The 19,224-nt window shown below is 43.1% G+C and overlaps 1 protein-coding gene across 1 annotated transcript; it reads left to right on the top strand.

The window, feature by feature from the left end:
• Positions 1-480: 480 nt before the first annotated feature.
• Positions 481-18,927, top strand: T265_07140 (hypothetical protein; the record flags this gene model as incomplete). The annotated part of the gene is made up of 5 exons (XM_009172584.1): positions 481-655; positions 6,297-6,427; positions 8,080-8,182; positions 13,652-13,789; positions 17,816-18,927. The coding sequence occupies 5 exons, from the start codon at positions 605-607 to the stop codon at positions 18,476-18,478; spliced, it is 1,086 nt and encodes a 361-aa protein (XP_009170848.1).
• Between the last annotated feature and the right edge of the window lie 297 nt (positions 18,928-19,224).

Below are 19,224 nucleotides of genomic sequence, written 5' to 3'. Positions count from 1 at the left end.
CACTGATAAGGTGCTACAACTGAACGACTTCTATCGGGCACGTAAAGCGTCAAGTTTTTTGGTATGATGGAGCGATACATGAGCACCAAGTGAAACGATTTTCCTTGAAAAAACTCTCTAGAGGATTTTACCCTAGTTGTTTGCCCGTCATCACTTGGGCACGGAAAGCACTTTTTCTGCTTCTTAAATTCTAATTCAAAACTGACTGGTTCACCATTGTCTAGCGTTCATAGTGAAAATTTAGCAACCATGAACAAAAGGCATGATTGCACCGTGTTGCTACGCTTGGGACGTGTATCCCATTGTTTCATTGTTCGTTGGTTGGGCTGGCCACTCCTCCCGAGACACTTTTGGCCACGCTAAAAGTTGCTTTCTCCCCCAGCCTATCCCAATTGGGTGTCTAGCCACGCGTGTTCTGCGGTGCGGATCGATTTTCACACTGTCTAATTATTCCAGGTGCAGATGACTCCATGTGATTGGTCGCGCCGCGCAAAACTGCGGCTGATTGATTAGACTGCCGCTTTAAAGTACACCCAAAGCTGCTGGTTTGCCCACTTCATTTCGGTCGGTTACTAAACTTTTCACTGACGAAGAATTCGCAAAAATGGCGAATCGCATGATGGATATGGGTATGGATGTTCAGGTCAATCGCCGGGTGAGTGACTTTCATAAATTTATTTTTTTGTCATTGCCCTGTCCCACACATTCATCAGTGGCAAAGGCATGGACGACAGGCCCACATTTGGTTACAAGGTTGTGATTTTTCGAACATGATAGATAGCTGGGCGTAAGGGAATGTCTACTCATTATCTCCAACTCGTTGCGCACAGAAATCTTGCACTCTTGGGAACGTTCATCTCCATCGAGATATCAGTACGGTTGACACGACCTTGTTCTCTTCTAAATCATCGTTCCTTCAAGTGTCGTAAGGAGTTGCTGGTTATTGGAGCCTTTCAAACTTTTAAATCGATTTCTTGAAGTCTCAAGCGAAGTAGGGCACTGAGTTCTACAAGGGTGACTAGCGGTTGAAACTTCTTCAGGTCAGCTAAAGTGGTGGCAACAATGATCTATTTCGAAGGTAGTTGGTCTGTGTATTGGCGTATTTGACGGAAAATTGGACAGGTGGATGCGGCTAGCGGTATTCCTTCGTTTCTGGGACTGGGGTTATTCCTCCTTGCTATCCCCTGACGGTCGTCCATTGGCTGGCTGAAAGCTTCGCTCCATCTCTTCGAGCACACTCACCAAAAAATTTTCGAAAAGTTCCGGGACCAACAGGAGTGTCAGACCCCTAAGAAACCCGGTCTCCATAAATGAAAGTTGTTAGCGAACTCTCCATCGCAACATCGAGATGACCACTTGAACCAAACGTTTGCGATCGAATTATAACTCTCAGTCAAACTGAAAAGCACTTTCTTTTAGTGCATAACAAAAAAATTAGGGTCTTAAATTGACTACCTGCGATCAGTTTGGGATCGCAACACATCTTCTCATTGAATTGACGATATATCATGTAAGTTTAGTTGTTGATCTTTTCACCGTACTTAGGAGCTCGATTGCAAACGTTTCATCGCCAATCAAGGTGACATTGTCAGTGCGGGGTTGAGTGTAAGTTCCTATTATTCTGCAAGAAATTTTAGCGAAACCTCAAAACCGGTTTTCGTGTTGTTGACATGGATATACTTGTGCCCAAAATTTTGAGGCGAAATTTCGCTAGTTTTTAGACATAGCATACTACTTATGAAGTTGTTGAATCCTCTTTGATAGCCCATGACTGGTTTCGACTTTATTGGACCTCATCAGGTCGGCTTAGTCCCCGACGTATCGGAGACCGTATGTTCTAAGTGAACCCAAATTTACTATTTTTATTTTTACAAATTAGTCGGAAAATATTAAAAATGCGCGTTTTTATAGGAGAAGGGGAAGTGCTAGGGTTCTAACAACACGTAGGTGTTGTAATGTGATTTTAACGGCCAGTCTGTGGCTAAGTTTCCACAGCACCACCAAGCTCTGAACCAGGCCAGTCCATGACTGTGATCGTGGGACGAAAGTATTACAAGCTGCTTTTGGGTATTTATCTATTGCGATCACATCAGTCGATATGGATGGCATTTGCCGATCAGAAACACTTTGGATCTAAGGGAAACCCAGTTCCGCACTTTTTATGATGACTGTAATAGATGTGCAACTACACGTTACACTAAGCTGCTTCAAAGGCTAACAACTGGTTGACCAAGCTTCCGAGGAAAACAAAATGGAAGTCAAAAGACCTCTCTGACCAGTACTTTTGAAGCTCATTTTATGGCATAGTAAATCCGTGTTTTCGATGTTCCTTTCTGTCGTCGGCTGCTTTGGTAAGCTCAGCTTTTCTAAAATTAACTATGGATGTGTTCGAAGCCTAACTGCCCTCGCCGCGGATGGCCATGTTTTTTGTTCTGGTCAAATTCGAAGTCGACAAAACTGCCCGAGTCGCATTTATTGCCATAGGTTCTGTTGGCACGTTGGTTGTGCGATAGTATGATAGAAGAGGGCAGTTGCTAGAGCCTGTTTAACCCATACCACTACTGATGCCCCAGTAATACGGGCCCGCGCCGCTGGAGTGAGGTCGAACGCAGCCGATCGATTGATGTCCCACCAGCAGCCATCTTAGATCATGATCTAGATTTTATGGTCCAGCAGACCTCACCTGCAAATACTTCGGGTCCCTGACTTCCTTCTGTTTTCCTCTGTTCAGTATTTGTCATTAGAGGGATTGTCTGTGAAGCCGAATAGAATTCGAGTATTCAGCCAACAGTCTTGTTTAATCTCCTGGAGTGACTAGCAATTGTTTAATTCCCTGCTCAGTGGTTCACAGAGTAGATTTTTCTATGTGAAAATTCGACCCCACGTATATGGCTTGAAATGTGAAAGGATCAAGCAGCAATCTGCTGCTAGAAAGGGTCTCACAGTCATCCAACAGTAATAACTGGAGTTCTGTTAGAAATTTCCGTTCAAGCGTTTCACCGGATTTTGTCGCAGTGCAGAAAATTTTTACTGACTTTTCGGCCAGCACAAGCTTACCAAATTTGGACGAGTGATCTATCTATTCCTTAAATTCATGCGTAAAAAAATGCTCGTCACACTTGCATTTTGTATAACTAACTGCGACTGGATGAACTGTGAATAAATGATTTGTACATACTTTGGTTTTAGGAATAATACTAGCAGTAGAAACCAGACAAATCAACCCTATGTAAATGTGTACAAAGGAATTCAAGTTCACTTGAAATTTCCCTCCTTTCTTTGCAAAGTATGTGATATTTGCAGAGGGGCTTTCCAGTAATTTTATAATGCTATGTAACTGCATTTTGGCGATACCACCATTCTATCCTCCCAACTCAGTGATGGTCATTTTTGGGATCGGGGGCAAACACTTCATCTTCGTAGCTGGTGCATCAGACGGATTTGAACAAAGCCTTAAAGCCTTACGGGTTAATCAGAGTATAGGCTTGCAATGATGCTTCTAATGAACAGGCACCTGATAAACTGGTGCCAAAGAACTATAAGGCCATTTACTCAGTCCATTTTAAAATAGCAAGTGGGTTCTTCATCAAAAGTTAATAAATCCAAGTACTGATGTTTCATCAGGTGAACATTGTCGTTTTCGGAACCTTGGGCCTAGAGAACTGCAAAACTAGTGCGAAGTATTGAAAGGGTTACTGCAATTCATCGACTTTTTTGTCTTTGATTAGGTAAAACATCGAAGTGCAAGCTTTCCTATGGTTATTTGAGGTTGTCCAACACCCAAGTTACTTGAAGATTCGAACCTGTCGTGCCATCGAGAGTGTACTGCTGGCCACGCTGAGTAACACAGTGGGGATCGCCACAAAGTTAAGGAATCATACAGACCCTTAATGAAGTAGGGCATTGTGACAAAATGACTACCCAACCGGATGGAAAATATAATTAAATGAATCCACGATAAAAGGAACAGCAAGAAAAATTGAAATAATAGTAAAACGGTGGAAAGATACCCCGTTGACGTGGAATTCAAACGACTAGGCGAAGTGCCTAGTGTCTAGTGTCTACTGAGAGTGTAGAAAAGAGTTCCCATCTTTAATCGTTTGTATGACAGATGGCGCCGTCAGTAAAAGAAAAACTGGATGGTCTTGGTACAAATTGGCTCACACAGCGCAAAAAAACTATCTGTACTACATCAGTTACGTCCACTGTCCTAGCGGTTTTGAAAACTAATAATGCGTAAAATGTCGTTTCGTACTGAATCTGCTTGACACCAATAGAATGTGGCGAGTAAGCGTGGCTGTGATGAGTACAAGTTTTTCACAAGGTCCATCTGTCCCCGAAGAACTAGTTCGCCACACGAATCTTCTGAAGTCACATTAACTTTTTTTCGAGAGAGGAGCTCATCTATCATGACCAAAAAGGCATAGACTTGGCTCTTGAGAGACCCAGTTATGTTTAGCTTGTGGTTGAGGACTTGTATTTTATTTCCAACTAGACAAAACATCCTTTCTCTGGCAGAATTTTTTCGAACTTCCACTCTGGTGTGCAAATGATGCGTAGTTTTACTGAACGGTACGCAGGGCAGACAGACAACTAGTGTCTCAATGGAGAGCTTATGGGAACCGGTGTACACAAGCCTACTTATGGACCATTTGGAGCATACACTTGGATATAAGATTTAAAAATTGGTGAACGATGCATTTACTATTTTTACTGGTCACAACAAGACGAGGGGATTTTATCGTCTGGTCAACAAAGTTTACAACCACCTGAATATACAGTAGAAGCCGAACAAAACGATTGAATAACTTTTCGTCGTATGCTCTGTCCTGACATCCTAAAGGAAGCATTTTCTGTACGTCAAATTCGTCCCATTCATTTTAGTATGTAACCATATCAAGATTTTAAATTCACACACTTTATTCCCCAACTTCTTCACTACAAATGCATACCTGCCATGCTACCTGTCAGCAATCCCATGACTCGTCTGTGTCATTCGTCAACGTGGCATCGGATGTTTCAACTACGCGCGGGCCAATCACATCAGTCGTAACACGTAACCTGGACTTGAGAACCTTTGCGGGCACGCCTGCTTTAAGTTGATGTGTTAGCTTAACAGTGGAGGGGGGGGGGGTAGAATTCCAGAGGCTCGTGAAATGTCTGTGCGAAGGATACCTTAAGCAGGAACGGGCTTCCCAACATGCATGTTAATTCAACCAGTGATCAAACTACGATCTGATTTTTCTCCCTTGGGAATGAATCAGATTCAGAACATCAATGCAGGATAGGGTGACCTTTTGAAGGGTTTCTCTTGATCATCAGTCCTTGTCATTTAGCCCAAAAAGACAATTTCGAATAAGAATTGCAGTACTGAAGATACACTTCACAGACCAGATGCATTCTTACACAAAGACGGAATAAATTGGATTCCAAGGTTGAGCAAACGAACACAAAGTTCAGACATATATACAGATTTTTCTCCTTAAGACTGTGGACTCGATAGATTGTTAGTTAGGCAGATTTTCATCTTCATTCCCTTTGATCGATATTCCGACAGGAAGCTTTAACAAACACACAACGTCGAAACTCCGCTGTACTAGAGCTAGAATGTCCTAGTGGTTTCACGTGAGGAAAACCGCCATTACAATGTAGTCTTTTTAGGATAAGGAGGTCATTTTTGGAATACATTGTTCTTCATCTTGGTTCTACGGGATGATTTTATCCTGGAGGACATTTTTTCGAACAAAGCACTTCATTGCATTTCAAGTTTACTGAACTTTTCTGCAAAGTAAGTCGTTGTTTGTAGGGGGGTTAAGTGGATCCTAAGAGAATCTCTTACCGCTGATCATTCTCTTATGAATATGTTGCACGAGGGTCTTCATATGTTTTAGTTGGTAATCGAGGTATCGAAGTATATTTACTTGACACAACAGCACTTGTAATGTTGCTGAAAACCCTTCGACAACCCACTACCGGTTTCGCTTGGTGGAAATCCTGGAACTATGCGTGCTTGATCTGCCCCAAGAAGGAAAGATAGCTATTGGAATGTCAAACAGTTTTCAGCAATCTTACAAGCGGTTTTGTGTCAGGTGAATAGTAAACTCCGCTTTCGAGGTTTTACATTTGTGTCAGGTCCTACAAATTTGTACACCAATCAGAAATTCGCGATTTCTGGATGACTTCACCTTGGATTGGAGTAAAATCCTGGAACCATATTACATTTCACGAGAAAATTAAATGTCACATAAAAACAAACGTTCCCTATTTCATGTTTTGATTTCTTCCTTTTTGTTTAGCTGAACAGTAAGTACGATGCCGCTAGCGAGCAAGAAGCGATCGGATGGGTCAATAAACTGACCGGAGACAATGTGCCGCTTGGCAGAGAAAATGTATGTGCTAGTCTCAAGAATGGTCAGACACTGATCAAGTAAGTGTGCCATGAAACCTGTCTAGACTCTAAACATGTTTAAGGGGATTCGACCTTGGAAAACGCGGTTTGTATTAGGCAATGACTAAAAGAAATCTCATCAAAGACGTTGAGAATATAGTCTGAGCTGCGATAACTTAGTTCACAGAATTAGTGGATTTCTGATAAGTTCCTGTACTGCTATGAGTTACTTCGTCTTGCGAAGCCACAGAGGACGTTCTTTTGACTGATACTTTTGAAATTTTTGGTGTTGCACAGATTTCCTTAAAACGCTGAGTCTTGTTCACGCCGTTAGTCAAGTAATTCAAATGGACCTGCAATAAATGAAACACAGACACTTATTTCAGGCGGTCGTTTAATGTAATTGAGTATATTATTTTTCTTATTCAAAAAATTGCTTATATTACCTCAGTCCAAGGGACAAAAACCTTGATTCTTCAAGAGGATGTTGGCTTTTGACGAGCGATGAAGACTATCCCTTTTCTAGATTTTCTACCTTTGCACTCACTTCATAAATTAAAACTTGGATGTCACTATGCTGTGTGCATTTAAGGTGTAAAACCCTATTACGGTCGACCGATTAGTCTAATCAATAGCTAACCTCCAGCTGGGTTCTCTATGTCTGATGGCCACGTTTTCAACCTCTGGGGATTTCGATGATCTCGATTGTTGGAGTTATAATCTCGATGTGAGAGCAGTTTGGTAGGTCATTGAGTCAGCAGAAAGATAGTACAATGATCAGGCCGATCAGGCCGAAAAACTGTGTTTCAACAGGTATGTTGAGAGAAGCCACAAAGTTTGCTCCATCTGGAAATTTCGGTGGACCACTTTCTGTCTAGTCTCTCTATGGACGGATTTTTTCGCAAATTCGTAATCGCAATGTGAGGTGGAAGCTGTCATGGGTCGTGCGCAACCAAATGATAATAGTCCGGAATATGAATTAGGAAATTTCGGTGGACCACTTTCTGTCTAGTCTCTCTATGGACGGATTTTTTCGCAAATTCGTAATCGCAATGTGAGGTGGAAGCTGTCATGGGTCGTGCGCAACCAAATGATAATAGTCCGGAATATGAATTAGAACTCTCATTTTGCAGATGGGGGGGGGCAGATGAGTCAGGCAGTACAGTGAAATACTTTGCATCCTTGAAATACGAAGATGTAGAAACTGCTCCCATTATTTTAGACTTTCACAATATCCGACACACGAATCAACCACAAACCTACGTGGATCGTGATGATGTCTGAAGCGGAAATAGGCTCTTCGACAACGTGAATAGACTGAAGAAAGGAGTCGTGAATGCCAGCTTGGTCTGGACGTCATTTGTATTATTTCTGATCTCTGTACACAGTTTGGACAGATCCCTTCTCCAATACAAAATTATGTGTAAACCAAGTCACAAGTAGCTAAAAAAAATTCATCAGGTGGGCAGTTTGTTTGATAGATGGTGAAGGTCCGTCTAACCTAAGTTGGAAAAAGATGCTGAAAATCAAGTTGAATGGGTGATATGACGCATTTCTCATAGACTGGATGATTCCCATTGCACACTGCACCTCAAGGAATCAGAATCGAGTGCAAACACAAAACATGTAAACTTTTCCCATTGCATTCCATTTTCCAGTGTAAATGTTTCATCATTTTCTCGTAAAAATAGATTGATCAATATCGTGTACGAAGGTACAACACAGCTTCCACCAGAGGCCGCTCGCCAGAAACGTCCATTCAAAGCAAATACAATGTCGGCTCCCTTCAAACAGGTACGGTTCCTTAACTCTTTTCTGTCATAACGTTCACCTAATCGCAAAGTTATTTTGTCTCTACTAATACACTTTTTTGTATGTCAAGTTGGTGTTCAAAGAAGATATCCGAGTTCCAGGTGAATCTGTTGCTTACGATGTATTTGTCAAATTTCGGGTAGTTTAAGCTAAAGTGACACATACGTTTGACAGAAACTCAAAAACTGAGTCCAACTGATCAGTCCCGAGGAAGGTCAAAGCCGGTAGGGAATTGCGGAAGCTTTTTCACTCACCTTATGGGTAGTGTGTTAGTCTATACAATGCACTGCGATACTGAAATGTCGTACCAAATGAAACTTGAGGTGGCCTGGTGCAGCACTTTCAGCTGCGTTCCAGATGAGTCCCCCATCAAAACTTATCTGGAATGCAAATGGGTGTATTCGTATTCTCTTTGTTCACCACCCTTGATTTGTGTATAGACATTTTTTTATTCAGTTTGCATGTCCCTTCATTTCTATTCAGAAGTGGTATTTCACCTGAGCGAATTGAATTCACCTGACTGTTTGCCGTAATTCTGACTCTTTCCTGTATGGCGTTCATCTCTCGGAGCGCGGATGTCAAATCATATGCGGTGTCTTGCTTGTAGCCGTCCGCATCACGTGTTCAGTCACTGGATGCACAAAGTCAACATACCAGATGGTACGCTGGAATACGGAAGTTTAATGAGACCACGTGGAAATTGACATTTATAGATGGACCTGACAGCAAAGACCGTACCTATGTAGGAATAAACACGTGATCACCTTCTTTGAGTGATTCACGGCAAACTCGATAGGTTTTGTGCCGGCGGGCCAAAGAATACAGCTAACTGGTCAATCTGTTCTTTGATAACTTGGATACAATAGCACAGTTTCATGACCGGGTGAATAAACCTTAGTATGGAAAATAGTGAACAAGTGAAACTTAGGATGATCGACTCGCGTTTCCGGACATTTCATCGGAATGTTCTCCCGTAATGTGATCCCGTCTCGCAACCATCTGTCGTTCTTATGGCACTGCTTTCGGCCACAGTGAAGAATTAAGTAATGGGGTGTGAAGTTTCTTCTGCAGGAGTGTGCATTTATTCGACGATGGTGAAGACAAAGTGAGGACAAGTGCTGTCCGCCAGACTTTGCAGAAGATTGACATTCGTGAGATTGAGAAAACGCAGACCTGTGGAAAGCCGACCAAGCAATAGTTCTGTGACCTTACTGGGAATAAAACCGGGTATTTTCCCCGGAATAGTTCAGCGGCTAAGGCGCGGACTTACTGACCGGAAGGTAACATTTCGAATAAACACAGCCTGCAGTCCACTCGAGGGCTGAAATGATGTCAAGTTTTTCACTCCTTGACAGAAGCGGTCGAAATGCTGTGTTAGAGTTACAGACCTTTCGATCAGTAAGTTAGAGCCTAAACAACTAAGCCACATCGTGTGGTTCAAGCATAACCCCGGCATCTCTGCTGCTCCTGTCTAGGCTTGGACATCACTGCGACATCTCAGCCCTCGTGCTTTCGTCGGTTGGCATGGCAGCCAGGCACCGAAATGATGTTACAGCTGGACGATGAGGAACGATGTTGAAGTTAACAATGTAGCTTCATCATCATCAGATGCTTTGTCGAATGAATCCGACGACCATTGCGTTTCTTCCTTGCTAAATAAGCGGAGACGTTTGCGGGACAAGCAAATCAAACAGGCAGGAAGCTTTCGGATCACCCTTTGTTGCGTTGTTGGTTGTGATTCATGCAATAAGCTGTTCATCGTCCTTCTTCGCTGATGAATTATCTGATTCCTGACGGATCTATAGGCAGCAGCTTGCAGATGGGTACACGGGCCTGTTGGAGGTTACGCTGAAACGCACTGAAAGCTCCCTGATTCCCCTTCAAATAGACGCAAATATTTCATCAATGTGTTCTTCTCATGTATCATAAGCCTGAAGAAAGAGACACTTCTCAAATGAACTTCATGTGATGCCGATGTAGAGGGTGTCCAAAGGCCGCTTTACCAAAAGGGCAGGTCTAACAGACTCCATTTCGGGTTTTCAAACAAGAAACATGTAAATGAAATCTGATGTTTCTTCAAAGGGATCACAATTTGAAGCCGTTTTTAGGAACCTAAAATATGTGGTTTGGGTGATACCCGATCCTAGTAGCCGAACTATTAGCACCTTGATCCAAAGCATGTTCTCCTATTGATTCGAAGGCACCACTAGTATTACAAGAGTCTAAATCAACAATTTTAGGGTAGGCATAACCTGGTGCTGCCCCAGATGAGCAACTGAACATGAAATGGAATGTGTACCAAAAGCACTTCAGTCTGAGTGGCTAGGCTTTTCTCATCTTGGGAGCCTCTTGGGAGGAAGCCTGTCTCACGCGATTCACAAATATTTTAGGACCAAGCTCATCTTAGTATCACACTCTTTTTGTGACTGTTTTAGAGGATTTATCAACCGATTCTTTAGTAAATGGAATTCAATATTTTGGATTCCAGCGGAATAAACAAAGCTCAGGTTGATCCAGTGTCTATCACACCAGAAAGCAAATAAGCCTGTAAGTTATCAGGCTGGTTCTCATTCCCACTTTCGTATTGTTTCTCAATACATGATCCGTTGTGGGTTCTGATTTTTGTTTCTGCTGAATGTAACGATCAGTTTCCGAAAGGCCACTTATTGAACTGGATGACATGTGCATGGGTTCAGACAGAGCCCAGAGAGATACATGTTTTGCAGCATTCTCTCATCACTCGGAAACATAGTTCACAGAATTATTCCATGTTCAAACATCAAGTATAATCATGAAATCTCTTCTTTTAAACAAGTTGTAAACAGTTTGGGGAGTGGGCGAACAACTGTTGCATTTCATCTCACGCTTGCGAGTCGGAATAGGTTGTTTGTGAGACGCTTTTTGGTTCTGCCACATCTTTTCTGTCTCCTACTTGAAGGTTTCCTCTTAACCCTTTTCTATCCAATCTCCCCTGTACTCTTTTGAGATTGGATTTCTAGAGTGACGTGTCTCGTGGAAAAATTGCCACTCTGAACATGCAGTCTGTCACAGACTGAGTAATCAGAATCCACCTAGATTTTGGATCTGCTTGCTTGGTGAGGATAAAAAGAGCGGTGAGTCGCACGAACGTCCATCTAGCCAGACGGACTAGTAGCAAAAACTCCTCACTATAGTGGGATTGCTTTTGGTTGTTGGTCTGTTCACCGAGCTTGGCAGTTGGATTGCAAACGTTTCATTACCAATCGAGGTGACATCGTCAGTGCAGGACTGAGTGACCCACTCAAACAGCGTACCCGAGCTACCTACATTCCACAACATTGCTAATAGTGGGATTGCGCCTGCAAAAATATCACTAAAGAACAATGGTTATCCAACGCATCTGATCGAACGAGTCAGTAAGATCGAGGAATGTCTGCATTGACACTAAGCGGGACCTCTAACTACAGCGCCCTTTCAGATGCATTGGTTGCGTACTCTTCATCTGTAACATCCGCTCAGTATTTTAAAGAGACAACATGCTACAGACTGTCAGTTAGGTTGACTGTGTCGACTGAGCGTGTCCATAATGTTCAAATCAAATGATGTAAACCGAACTCCTGAGCTTTCCAATAAATGCTACTGAATTAAAAAAAATTGGAACGTCACCCAATTCTGAAAACTTGCTTGACTTGTGGTAGCAGCTTGACGTGCATAAACAGGGATGTTGTGCATGACGCCACGAACAATCACCGCCCAGTAATCCCTCATCTGGTCTGGGTGTCAGAACTCGACATGCATCCTCTGACCCGATCTCTCCATCCCGAAGCCAGGAGTTGTCAGCCCCTCTTGCACGGGTATACACAGCAACCGTGGCATTCATGGCGTTTCCACCGGTCATATGACAACAAACCGACTGGTTTTCAAACCCACTTGCGTAGTACTTCAACGTCGGTCGTCGGTACCTTGGCAGTGCAGATGGAAACGTGAGACATTCTCATTCAGTCGATTCAGAAGGAAATCATCGACATTTCCAATCCACGCCACGGTTGGCAGCACGCAAAATCCAGGAGACAGGAAGCTTTACCCTGAACGATTGTACGAAGTACCGGCACATCTCAATTTCACAGTCCAGCTAAACGCACGGGTTTTACTAGAACGCTAATCCGTGTTTATGAACAAAGACTATTCAATAGCTACAAACCTGTTTCCTTTACTAGATGTTCTGTCTAGACCGGAGCCAAAATCTAACAAGGCCGGAGAAAATCCATTTTACCATCTCCATACTGTTTTGCGCAAATTTCCAGAGCATATTAAATGTGTTTGTTTTTAGTTGTCATAAAAAGCCTGAATGATTCAGGATTTCGTAGGATTTTCCCCAATTTAGTGGCAGTAACAAGGTTTAGAATATTTGGATGTTTGTCGCCTCACTGGAAACTTATGGGTGTGTTACACTCACTCTTGGATGTCCATGATCGGTTTGATATGCGCCATGTTTTCACCTTTCATATCTTCAACAGGATGGAGAAGATTTTCAGTTTGCTGCTGAATTTCTTGTGACAGTCAGTTTGTTTTAACGGAATATTGTTTCCTGGTGTCTTCTTTGAGTTCAGCGATGCTTTTATCCTTTGATTGATCCTCTTGGAAGCATAACATGAATCTTCCTGGAGAGAGGAAATCTCCCCCGCCTAGTGACGTTTCGGAGCACAACTCGTAAACCACGCGTTTGCTTACTGTAATAACAATAATAATAATGGTAACAGCAATGACCTTCCATATGTAACACCCCCTTGGTGCCTTTCTGTCATGCCAGCTGAATGAAGCACGGAGCATGAGATACTGCCAGGTTGCCCAAGCCTAGGGAGGAGCCCTTGAGATCCCGAGGTCGGGATCAAACCATGGACCTCACATTCAGTGGATTGACACGCTAACCACTGAACCATTCAGAGCCATCTCGCTTACCGTGCTTTAGCCTATCTCGAATGAGTGATTTTCGGTAAACTTCGGCTCATCTATTGTCGAACTGAGACCAGGGATACTGATAGGACTGTCAACTACTGGTATCCATGTATCCGGGTGCTAATCAGCATGCCTAGATGGCATGCTTCCGAACCGGGGCACTGCAGTGGCTTAACCTGCGAGAAGTTTCGTGTCAATAAATGCATTCACCTCTACGATGTTTATTTCCTGACATGGGTTGCTTTTATCAAGCGGGTGCGTTTCATTCCCGCTGTGTTGACTGATTTGTAGCAGTTTTTCTCACTTTGGGAACCTTTTATCTAGAGAATTTTTTGTAACACAGGAGCCACTGAAAAAGAAGTTCATCGATGGACTCTAAAAAATTATTTAGAGGTGTCCAAAGGAAAGTTGGAGGTACATTTAACCTATATATTTTTGAATTCAGTCTTCAATCACCTCTTATTAACCGGTTGTTTTTAGTGTTAAAACCATTACGCCCCGTATCTTCCCTCGCAGATGGAAAATATTCAGATGTTTCTGAATGCTGCTGCAGCCTACGGTGTGCCTCGGACCAGCCTTTTCCAAACCGTCGACCTTTACGAGGCTCGAAACATGGCACAGGTCCTGAACACACTGTTGCAACTGGGAACTGAGGTAACTTGGTTGCGCCACATCCACCATGATTTTACTGCCTGTCATGTTTGACAAACGGTATTTCCATCAATCACGTGTTTCCCATTGCCCGAATCTGGGTCGAATTTAACACAAGTCACCTGATTTTACACCCACGTTAATGCCATTTGGCTCGGTCATTGTGACACAAACAAACACGGTGTGGCAAAGCCTGCCATTTTTAGTATCTTTTAATCGACTGGCGTTCAGTAGCCATTCTTTGATGTCAAAATTTGGACTACGAACCGTGACGATTGCCCAGCTTGATAGCCACCAACTGATTGGACAACTCACGCGGAACGAAGAGTGGTTACCTGAAGACACTGGGTCAGGTCCCGAGGAAGACAGTCTAATATGGCAAACCATTTTGATCTGGCATGCGGTGGACTAGCGAACAAACGTGAGTTAATGGCTGATAGACCAATATCTTGAAACACGAGATAAATTTCATCAAGATGCTCCACTTTCTGGATCGAATGAATCCTTCAAAATGGAAAAAAATCATGGAGTCACTTGTTAGGCCACTGACTGTGGCTTCTGGTTTAGCAGAGGCTCAATTCAACTCAAATGTGACTATTTCTTTTGTCAACCTGCACCCAGGAGCTCAATGTACACAGTTCTAATCAGATGACGCGCTACATGGATTTCCGCTGTATTGACAAAACAATTTCCATGGATCTGATAGATGACGATTAAACGAACCGATGAAGTGCAAAGAATGGGGTGACACTGATCAACCTTGAGAAGCGTGCCCCGGGCGGACCACACTTGTTCATAATTGTCAAGAGTTCAGTTCGGACGATTTCGCCGTCTTCACAGCTGTACAAATTGAAACCTGGAAGCTATAAAGACGATGGGTCCGGGTTCTGCGCAGCATCCTCCAGACCAAATGGTCACCCCAATCCTGAATGTCAAGATTATTCTTGCACCAAACACTGTTCGAAGCAAACGTTTTCTGATGCAAAGCTGGCTCCACTAATTAGGTCATTCAAAGCGGATGACTGAAATTCATATATCAGGACAGTTTATCTATGGCCGGGTAAGGAACGGAGGTCGAGGTCGTGGATGCCCAAAATTTCATTGCTGAGACAGCGTTTAAATAGGTTCAAAAACTATAACTTCCATTTGACATACGGAGTCTAAAGAATGGATACTCATGCAAGTGAATGAGGACTTCAAACGCTGTACTTCTTGATGCTGCAAAACACAGCCTATTTGGAATGGGTTCAGTCTCCCTAGCGGGAACTCGACTTGCACAGTATGCGGACGCACATGCCTATGTACGGTGGTCTCTGTAGGTCCCCAACACGCTCATTGGTTCCCCCAGTTGGGCTACTCCTAAGATAGTTCATTCACCAGGGAGGTTAAAAAACATTCCGCATGAACTTGCAGCATTTGTTATCTTCGGAGAGAGAACTTTGTCTGCACAGAGAGTCTCCTCCTAAGAAGTGATTTTACCTCGAAGAAATTATATGATCCCATGTTTACACCAATTACAGAGCATGAACCAAATTGCAGATTCAAATGACCTGAGTTATGACATGCAATCCAAAGTGATGATGTCTGTTAGACTGCCCAAGACCAGTCTAAAGTTTCTGCAAGATGGTCCTAATTATGGAGTGAAAAACCTGTTTTGGCTGCTGCATAAGTGCAAGGTTAACCAGGCACTGAAACCGACTGTGTTAAGCCGGGCTTTCTCCACAGTTCTGTTCGCTTACCTGTTGGATACAGACGCCCGACATTATGTCGTAGATGCTTATCCCGAAATATGTATATTACACTAGCCGACTTTAAGTGAATGAATACTTCGAGCCACTGTACAAGCCGATCGGACTTTCGCTGCATCGCTTATACAAAAGATGGTGTTTCCCCAGACGTGAGTAGAAACGCATCACAGGAAATGCAAATTCTCGAAGTATTTAACTTCGCAAGGAAAAATTACACACGTTGAGTCATTGTGAACGCTGATGTTACTATCCACGATAATGTTGTTGTTGTTGATGATGATGATGATGACGATGATGGCTGCGATGACGATACCGAAGATGATGACGATGGTTATGAATACGATTAATTCCAACTACCATAAGGACCGGTGAAGCTAAACAGTCACTTGAAGATTAGGAATGGGTTAACTCAATGCGAACCTCAATAGAGTCTCCCACCTATGATATTCACTAGCAAAATATCAACTCCATTCCGCTAGAATGGATTTTTTCTTCACGAGACTATTCAGAGGTGCTGATAGTTGACTACCAAGGCAACCATTTTCTACGCTCGCCAGGTGGGTCCAGCCCCGGTGCAAGGGAAATTCCTCTTTTGTTCACTGAGATGTTCGACTGTATTTTATTTTAGACTTTGGTTCTAAAGCTTTATTTTTTGACTCTGTGAAAAGACTAGATTGTATCCTCGTCTTTGGGAAACATCTTCGAGTGCAGTGGAATATCATGAGTGATCTTAGTCGATTGTGTAGCCAGGACGTCTTTGAAACGTTCAACATTTACGTAAAGAACCCTGATAGATGTTCATTTCAACTGAATGTCAGACTACACCCCTTGCCGTATGACCCCCAAGACTCGTTCTTAGTTTGAGTATTGACTGGTCTAATCCACAAAACTTCAGAATGTCACGTCATACATGTCGTGATATTCCAGCATACGATAGCTTCAAAGTACGCCACCGCATTTAGACTGCCTTCCTGAACCCCCTCCTTTGATGGACCGGATTTATTTATGCGGCGATTTGGTCAAATTAACCCCTTTTTTGGAGTATTCAGGAGTAACTCTAAAATTGGGTGCAATAAGCCATCCCCTACTTCAGTTCCTTTAGATAAACCAACAGAACCTCTTGAGAGGACTGAAGGAATTTAGCACCAGTGAAATGTGTGGTGGAAGGAAAGCGCAGTGAAATTCTTGAACAGTTTGCTGAAATAGTCCTTACTGAAGGCTTTCACAGTTTCCAGTATAATTCTCCATGGTTAGGTAGAGTAATATTCCCCGAGTGGGCTAATGTGACCTCTTTTTTGGCCAGGTTTACATAGTTTGTGTCACAAGGTTGCGCCTCGTAACCAGTGAACATCAGTTGGAATACTGAGGATTCGCATGTTCTACTAACAGGCAGGTTTCAGTAGTTAAAATTTTGGACGCAAAACACTGACCAGGCACATTCTCTTCGTGCACCAATGTATGCACACCCGAAAGATATGTTTGGCAACATTTTAAAAGAACGAATAAAACCGATCAAGAGAATGAACCGGGATCGTTCAGACTGAAAGTCTGTAGTGAACGGTCGAAGCCTTGGTCAAAACTGCTACGAAGTCAGTCGCTTTGGGTTAAAATGCTATTTGCTGGCCGCATGAGTGTCAGCACTTCTATAAAGCGTTTTTGGATACAAAGTTCAGTCATATAGATGTCTATTCCATTGGCTTCTACGGTGGATAGAATCCTAGGTATGGATGCATTTGGCAACCTTGACTGAACTTTGAAAACAGGTTCGAAGGCGGTTGCAGGTTTGACATGGGGTCCCATATCACCGGATGGGATAAAAGTAAACTGGTGATGGCATGCCGTTGTCACTTAAGAATATCCACCGGAATGTATTTAGACATCCGTCCGACTAGCTGTCTCTTTGTTCCACCAATATGTATTTCTTCACAGGAGCAGATAAACTAGTATACACACGGAGGTGGATCGAAGATGGAGCTTGTCCTTCAGGTGTTGTCTGTTGATATGGGGAGTGGTAAGGGCGAGCTCCCAAGTGAATATAGTAATACAAAACATCATATACATATATGCCTGAACTGGAAGAAGACCTACCAGAATATTACTGTGTTCCTTTCGTTTTCAGTCACTCTGATAGGCTTTTTAAAAAGTTTGAACGGTAAATGCAATCTTGCTGTCAAACCAGTTGTCTCAAACTGGTTGTGTTCTTCTTGCAATTTTACACTATTCGGATTTATCACACTACCAACATAGTTCAATCTGCTTCTTTTTGCGTTACTTCATTAAGTGCCAACGGAACAATTTCAACGGAGAAACCTGTGGTCCAAAGCCAACTTACGAGAATAAACGGGAGTTTACGGAGGAACAATTACGTGCATCTGAGGGAATTATTGGGCTTCAGGCTGGCACAAACAAGTTGGCTAGTCAGGCTGGAATGAGTCATGGTGGGCCACGGCATATTGCTGACATCAAAGTTGAGGCGGCCAGTAAAGAAGGTCAGTCTGTTCTTGGCCTACAAATGGGGTCCAATAAGGGGGCAAGCCAAGCCGGTATGAGTCATGGTGGGCCACGACATATTGCTGATATCAAGGTTGACCAGGCCAGCAAGGAAGGACAAGCTGTGCTTGGTCTGCAAATGGGGTCCAATAAGGGCGCAAGCCAAGCCGGCATGAGCCATGGGGGCCCCCGCCACATTGCTGATATTAAAGTTGATGCAGCCAGCAAAGAGGGTCAGAATGTAATCGGACTTCAGATGGGGAGCAATAAGTTTGCTAGCCAGGCTGGAATGAGCCATGGCGGCCAACGGCACATCGCAGACATCAAAGTTGGAGAAATGTCGAAGGAAGGCAGCGGTGTCATTGGAATGCAGATGGGTCCCACCAAAGACCAGGTTGCTTCACAATCGGGTATGAGCTTCGGTGCACAGCGTCACATCATCGATAGCCACTGAATATGTCGTTTGTGGACAAGGGTTTTGTTGCATGGAAACCGAACAAATCGACATGTCTATTTTTATTAATTCATTCTTTCAACTCTCTGCACTATTTCCCCATATCCGCAAAGGACCCTGGGAAATTCCGCAGTTCTCTAAACGGTCCTCTATTTCCCTTCAGGATCACATGTCACCGACTATTCTCTGATTTTTTCGCATGAACGTGCTTATTCAACCTATATTGCGGTGTTTTCAGTCATTTATTTATCGCTTGCCAGTCACCGATTTTCGTCTGCTGTTGAGCATTTCGAAAAATTTACTTTAATCGAAAATTTTTAATCTATACAGACGTAACGTCAGATGTGGTCGGTACATTTATCTTTCAACTTTGATGCTGGAACGAATTTCTTGATTCAGAGGGACATTGCAATTCATTCTCTCTGAATAAAAGTGTTCGAAAAACCACGAAGTCTTTTCGAAAATATTTGCTGCACTGTTCAGGAAATATGGCGTTACCGTATTCAAAATCCACAGCAGAAGAACTGGACTAGGTCTTAAGAACTTGTCGACGGGTAATGGTCCTGACTAGACGTTGACAACTTATAGTCGGAGTTCTGTGCTCCATATTTGGTTGACGGTCTAGTGGTGGAAAGCGTTTACAGTTTACCAAAACTGTATTTACCAATGTTACGAACAATCGATAATTCGGTGAGACCAAACACAAACAGCAGTTCGTTCGCAGGCCAGTTTGTTGAATGACCAGG

Source organism: Opisthorchis viverrini (genome assembly GCF_000715545.1).
Source record: "Opisthorchis viverrini unplaced genomic scaffold opera_v5_159, whole genome shotgun sequence".
NCBI classification, from domain to species: Eukaryota; Metazoa; Platyhelminthes; class Trematoda; order Opisthorchiida; family Opisthorchiidae; genus Opisthorchis; species Opisthorchis viverrini.
Note: the sequence above shows the minus strand (reverse complement) of the source record. Positions and strands in the feature narration are given on the sequence as shown.